Below are 6,905 nucleotides of genomic sequence, written 5' to 3'. Positions count from 1 at the left end.
GCCCTCTCTGTGGGTAGGCTATGAACCCTGAGGAATAACTGCGAACATTCTTCAGGGCTGAAAAAGACATAGAGAATTTCGTTTTTAAGTTAATATTCTGCAGAAAAAAAAAAAATGTCAAAACGGAACATCGGTCGAGGACTAGGCAGTAAAGCCATGGCTGGATTAACTGTCGCGGGGTTCTAGGGGCAAAAACTGGTTATTGGGCCCCTTGTTGACCCCCTCTGCACCCAGAAAGTAAGCAGTGTTTTAAAGCTGAAATGATTAGTTGATTAATTGATAAGTTGACTGACAAAAAATGAATGTGCAACAGTTTTGGTAATTTATTAATCATCTATTAAATACATTTTTTGAGCAAGAAATTCACTGGTACTCAATGACTCAATGACTTTGTATTTTTACTGGTGGTCAGACAGTAAAAGCAATTTGAATATGTTAACGTGGTCTTCAGGGAATAATAATCAGCATTTTCTTTTATTATTTTCTAACATTTGATAGACTAAACAATCAATTAAAGAAAATAATTGTCAGACATATTGATAATGAAAATAATTGTTTGTTGAAGCCTTACACCACTTACAGCATCAAACTGATAAAACACTTTCAAACAAAATGATCATAATACAAACTAAAACAGTTAAGGTCTTAAAACTGGTCTCTGGTACCACAAGATGGAGGAAGGAGGATCAATGGAGGTATAATACAACAGTTCTGCAATAAATCGTCCCTCCATTAAGGTTATAATGCTCAGTTTTGGCTTCAGTTTTAGGCACCAAAATTAAACTGAGGATGCTGTCAAAATGAATGTCATGAATAGTTTTTATGTATCAGTTACCTTCATACAAAATGCAGTAAACAGAAAAACCTAAATCAGTAGTTGTTGTGACCCACTTTGCTTGTAAAACAGGTCCAGTTCTCCTCAGTACACCTGCACAGTTTTTCAGGTACATGGCAGGTAGGTTGTTCCAGTGTCTTTGGAGGACCTGCCACTGTTCTTCTGTGGAATCAGACTGTCTCAGAGTCTCTATTTCTTCATGTAATCTCACATGACTCCATGACGTCAGGATCAGGGCTCTGTGGGGGCCAGACCATCAGTTACAGGACTCACTGCTGTATTCTTTGCAGTATTTTGACCGGTGGTTGGCTACAGCCTGATATGATATGATTGTTTAAATGTGTGGGATGTGGCTGAAATAGTAGGAAAACAAATATCTTTTTTCCAGCCGACATATTTTGCCAAAACATTTTCTGTCAAATACTTTGTAAATGTGGTACCACTTTCTAATAAGACACACTTTACACGCTTTATTAATGGTGTAGTATTTGAAGCCATTAGTAAGACATATTTTGCTGGGTTGTGAAAAATCCCATTCGCTGGTGTTCGTCTTGTCTAGTTGAGAATTGTGCAAGTGTTGGTAATTGTATTTTAATTAATAAATGATTATGGATATTCCACTTTCTAACAAGCGACCAAATCTGAAGTTTATTAATGCTAATAAGTCGTTATTTAATCATCAAGTATGCAGTTGTAAGATGTTAGTGAAATGATTTTGGTTCAGCTCCTGTCTTTTCTTAGACTTTAATGGTAAAATGGTCAAGTTGAGTTTTCACTGCTTGGAAACCCAAAAGTTGCTGTTATTAATTGCTTATAACTAATCTATAAAACATTACAAAATTAGACGAAAGTAATCCATGGAAAAGCCTGCCATGCTGTAGACTACGTAACTTTCACCTAGTTTTCTCGTCAAATAAAATTAGTTTACAAGGGAGAATTGCACTAAACCTCGCTCCTCATAATGTTTTTATTTTACAAAATAAGTAGATTTATTATCCTATGATTATAAACAATTCAGGCTATAAGACCACTACAGCCTTGAAAACAATGTGGGAAAAGGACTTTGGCAATTGTTTTCAAGACCGTGATTGGGATGTAATTATTGGTATTGCTAAACAGGTCTCTCAACAGAAAAGAACACATGGTAACTATACTACTTTTAATATCTATTCGACAAGGATCATGATTCTTCATGTGACTGGTACTGTGGACATTAGACAGGTTTACTGGACACTATTCTGCTCTTTTATTTATTATCATTTTTCTTTCTTTTTTTTTTTTTACTGTTTGTGAGTAGTTGATATATTTGTTGCTTGTCTTTCTTTTCTTCTCTGTTTAATGCTGGTTGGAAACTGTTGTGTATTTGTAATTTGTAATCATGAGAAGTAATACAAATTTAAGTCATTAAAAAAAAAAAAAAAGTAGACTTGTGTACTGAGAATCTGTCGTAATATTCAGTCAAGAACCTGCTATTTACATTAGATAAACTATACTGAAAAATACTCTTGTAATTAAAGATACTGATCAATGCTCTGTTATTGCATAGATAGTGTGTATGTGCTGTATATAAATGTACAATTCCAGTGTTTTTCAGACACAGCTTTTGCATCTTAAAAGAGATAATCAACTCTGAATTAAGAAAACAGTTTTTTTATATAGCACATTTAAGACATCCAGAGTCAGACTTTGGTTAAAGGCATAATAGCATAATTAAACATCAGTATATAATCTCTATGATTCTTTGCCCGCTCATAGCAAATACAACATAAAAAAATGTAAACCACTCAAATCATCATTAAATCAGCATAAGAAAGTAAAGTGAAGAAGGTGCATTCAAATCAAAGCTAAAACAAGTATGAAAGGAATTATTTGTTGATCAGGTTATCCAGACTGATAGTGCTAGCAGTTACAGCTGCATTGTTTTCAGTAGGTTTCATCCTAGGAGCTGGTTTTGACTGGTCTGACAATCACTGAGCTGCCAGTGAACAGTGTGGGGTAGAATTCCACCATGAAGTTATTCTTCAGGCGGTGCAGGAAGTGGACGTATCTCACCCCAGGTCCGTAGCCAGAGAACACATGTGACACCTGCAGGCCGACACAGAGACATGCAGTGAACAATTTGAATACAAGCAGACGACCGAACCTGTGAGGGGACTGAGTCACTCACCTCTTTCCAGGTGTGTGAGTAAGTCCTGAGGTCCTCAGTGGGGCTGACAGCGTGCTCGGAGATCACCGTGCTTTTGTCCGCACCCAGTAACTTTACATTCAGCTGGTAGATGGATTCATGTACCTGACTCTCCTCATACCTGACACAGTTTATAGAGAAATCACAATTGTGTGAAATGTAGTTCATCAGTTTTGTAAAACAGTGTTCACAAGTTGACAGATGGCAGCACATTGAATGCCGCTGAACCTAGAATAAAATAACTATTAAAACATGGCTGACAGTTTATTTTACAATGAGTAACTTCAAGTTTAGTCCCTAATAACTTCTGGGGCTGCAACTAATTAATGTCTTTTTTTATTATCAATTAATTTGGCAATCATTTTTTTTCAGTTAATCAATTAATCATTTAGTGTATGAAATATCAAAAAATAGTAAAAGTTACAGTGATATCTCGACAGCCCAAAACCCTTTTTTTTCAGTTTACGACGACTTTGAACAGACAAAATCAGAAAATCGGAAAATTGGAGAATCTTTTTTTTCACAATTTGTATTTGAAATTTGAAAAATGACATTTCCATTCATTCTTATGTCAAACTACTTGATTAACGGACTATTTGTTTCAGCTCTAATAACTTAAAGCATCCTGAAAGAAGTGTGTAGCTTGGTATTCATTTTAGGGGAAACAGCCAGTGTCAAATGACTCATTCCAGTTATTTGTTGGTGTAACTTCAGAGTCTTTCAGTCAGAGCACAGCAGATCACCTGAACATGCAGACATGTGAAATACTGTCTACAGACAAGTACACAGTTCAATAATAATAAATTAATGTATTCGTTTATATTCACTTATTACTAACTTGTCATTAACCTTTGTGGCTGTATCTGTACAATAAAGCCCTACCAAAAACTGAATGTATATATATATATATATATACACACACGTATATATATATATATCATTTATCATTTATCAATGAAGTAAGCCTTTGATTCTTGGTCCCACCTACAAACCTAGCAGTTTTTTTGTGATTGTCCAAAAAAAAGCTGTGCAACAATGCACATACAAGTCAAACTTTAAAACCCTTTATATTTTTAAACAACCAGTAGAAACCAATACCTGTACTGGTTTGTTCCCACAGAAGGCAGTCATATATAGTTAGAATTCTATCTACTTATGTTGGATTTCCCTTACACCTACAAACTGAATGTTTCTAGACCCATTCACTGATTATGAACACTTGGTTAATTCTCTTAAGGTGCTGTCAAAGGGGATTTGCACTTCAATGCTAAGCTAAAAAAGCTAAAATAAGTCAAAGGCAGGTCTTTTTTTTTACAAGAATTTTCAAATCGTAACACTATTTTCTGGATATTATATTTACAAAGACACAAGCTGAAAACCAGACTCCCACCCAAACTATTCCATTTACAATGCAAACCTACATGACGCATGTACAAATGCACAGACTGTGAAACTTGCGCTGCACGTTGTGTCATCTATATGTGTACCAGCCATGCTGATAAGGTCCCAGTGATAAGTAATCATGCATGATGCGTTATAAGGGCATGGATGTGGGAGGTGTGTGTGTGTGTGTGGGGGGGGGTGCTCATTAACCCACCAGTCTTGGATGACTATTTCAGGCTGAAATTCATCCAGCAGCTTTTCCCACAGTCCCTCTGCCTTCAGGTCCACGACCTGCTCCATGGAGAACCAGCTGGGGACAACAAAGCAGAGTCACATTCACCACATGTTCATCATCTGAGACAAACCGTTTTTAAAATCATATCCTGGTCTTAGATGTGCCAGTTTTTACCTGTCCGATTGTTAGTGGAAGTATACGCTCACTGGTAATGCCTGTAAAAACACCTGACCCTGAGCGGCACCCACCTGTATTGAGGCAATTCACAGACCACAGCACCGGCTGGGATGCCAGTCGTGTCATAGGGGAGAACCTCTACGCTCGTGGTCCAGCCACTGAAGTCACCTGTGAATTAAGATTAGCTTCTTAGATTATTTCATTCATTTCTTTGTTTTCATTTTCTGACAAACATGCTGATCAATGTCTCTCACCATCAGGTTGAAAACGTGGAGGTCCACGTGTTGGCACTTCAGGCAGCTCAGGTTCAGGTGGAGGGGTGTCCTTACTCAGGCCTGTCAGGAATAAGACAGAGGGACAGTTGTAAAAGGTGCCACACCTACAGAAGTCGCTGTGAATCACAAAGCCAAAGAATCTGTCTTCCTCACAGACGGGGTCACTGGGTGTGTCTCTGTGTGAAAAACACACACTTGTATTAGTCAGCAGCTCATAAACCTAAAATCTGCAGTTTGAGACATACAGTGATTACAGCTGATCACAAGTGATTATTTTAGTTTAAAAAGTGACACTGTTACAATCCAGTGACCTTGTTTGACTTATTGTTTCCTTGGCAATAAACAATAGTTTAGTGCTTAATGTAATGTGAATGGAGTTCTTTTTAAAATAACTGTTTGATGCTTTTCCTCATAACAAACTGGACTGGACAAGTATGTCCTATATTAATAAATACACATGTGATTAAAACCTCATTAAGAGATTTAACAGAGTAAAACTTTAACCATCACCTCACTTTCTTATAATTGGTCCATTCCCTCTTAAAGCCTTTTATGATCATCATAAGGTCGCTTTCTTCCTATTTCACTTCTCATTGTAGACATTTTGAATCTTGGAATATTTTCCACTGAGCTAAAGATCCTAAAACTTCAGCAAAAACAACCAAATGATTTGCAGTGGTCAGGAGGAAACTTAATGAAACTCAATTAACTTTTTTTTTTTTTTTATTGAGGAAAATTATGTGATATAATGCATTAATGACAGCCGATGCAATAAAGAGGTTTAATGCTTTTCTGTATCATTGGCAGAGCACTATGGTTTACTCAAACAGAGAAAGCTGCACCAAGCCAGTCATTAGTGTGTGAAGACAATGAAGACATTCACTTCCTGAGGATCAGGTTTTACACACGTCCTACACTTCTCCAAGCCAGTAGTCACAGATGTGTTCATGTTCGTGTTACTGAAGATGAACAGGACTGGCCGTCGGGATGAAACCACTTCAGGTTCAGTTTAAACTACTTCGTGTTTACCATTGGATCAAAACACAACTTTGTGACAGAGAGTTCAGGAACAGCTGGAAACCGGTTAAATTACTTTAAAACACCCGTAGCTACGTTAGGCCGCTGTAGCACTGCTGTCTGGATCAGCACTTAACAACACATGAGTCATTTCACCAAAACAGTTGTGTTACCGTGAGGCGCAGGGTTCTTTAGTAAATTTCTCCCGAACGGCTTCGCTTCGTAGACGCGCTTCCAGTCCAGGCTGTCGGGCATCGGGGCGCCGTGCAGAGTCCACTCAGCCTCACATCTCGTCCTCCATTCAGCAGACATGGTGCAGTCGGATACTGTGTAATCACAACACTAATTCATCCAGGAACTATCCAAGGATTATTTATTGCAGAGTGTAGACGGAGCCACACCCCGGTGTCACAACGCACGCTGCTCCCTGGTCTCTTAAAGTCACAGAGTCTAATATCGTTGCCAGTAGAGACGAGCACAGGTGAAAAAGTCACTGCCAGGTAACTGGTCAGAGAGATAGATAGTAATGAAATAATAGCAATACAAATATTGAATATGTTTAATCTATATACTTATATTAGCTGTGTCCTTGGTAAAGATTAAATGAATGAATTAGTGAATATATATTTATATGTTATAAAACAATATATAATGTTTTACAGTATATTTTATGTTTCTACAAAAAGTGCAGAATATAATTTTCCAGTCTTCTTCTTCTTCTTCTTCTTCTTCTTCTTCTTCTTCTCACAAGGTTGTTAAACAAGTCAAGACAAATATAACCAAATACATCAATAGGCC

The 6,905-nt window shown here is 37.3% G+C and overlaps 1 protein-coding gene across 1 annotated transcript; it reads right to left on the bottom strand.

Annotated features, from left to right (window-relative positions):
* Positions 1-2,469: 2,469 nt before the first annotated feature.
* On the bottom strand, positions 2,470-6,508 carry nccrp1 (P1, F-box associated domain containing). Its single transcript, XM_056396438.1, has 6 exons — positions 6,281-6,508; positions 5,070-5,150; positions 4,887-4,983; positions 4,618-4,713; positions 3,003-3,141; positions 2,470-2,920 (listed from the first exon to the last, which is right to left on the bottom strand). The coding sequence occupies exons 1-6, from the start codon at positions 6,417-6,419 to the stop codon at positions 2,774-2,776; spliced, it is 699 nt and encodes a 232-aa protein (XP_056252413.1). The 5' UTR covers positions 6,420-6,508; the 3' UTR covers positions 2,470-2,773.
* Between the last annotated feature and the right edge of the window lie 397 nt (positions 6,509-6,905).

Source organism: Seriola aureovittata, chromosome 15, assembly GCF_021018895.1.
Source record: "Seriola aureovittata isolate HTS-2021-v1 ecotype China chromosome 15, ASM2101889v1, whole genome shotgun sequence".
In the NCBI taxonomy this organism is placed as follows: domain Eukaryota; kingdom Metazoa; phylum Chordata; class Actinopteri; order Carangiformes; family Carangidae; genus Seriola; species Seriola aureovittata.
The sequence above is the reverse complement of the archived record's forward strand: the minus strand, read 5'-3'. Positions and strand labels throughout refer to the sequence as shown.

Coding starts and splice junctions, on each gene's coding strand:
- nccrp1 (XM_056396438.1), bottom strand. CDS start 6,419: ATGTCTGCTGAATGGAGGACGAGATGTGAGGCTGAGTGGACTCTGCAC. Junction 5,151..6,280: donor AAAGAACCCTGCGCCTCACG/GTAACACAACTG, acceptor TATTCCTGACAG/GCCTGAGTAAGGACACCCCT. Junction 4,714..4,886: donor TGTGAATTGCCTCAATACAG/GTGGGTGCCGCT, acceptor TGTTGTCCCCAG/CTGGTTCTCCATGGAGCAGG.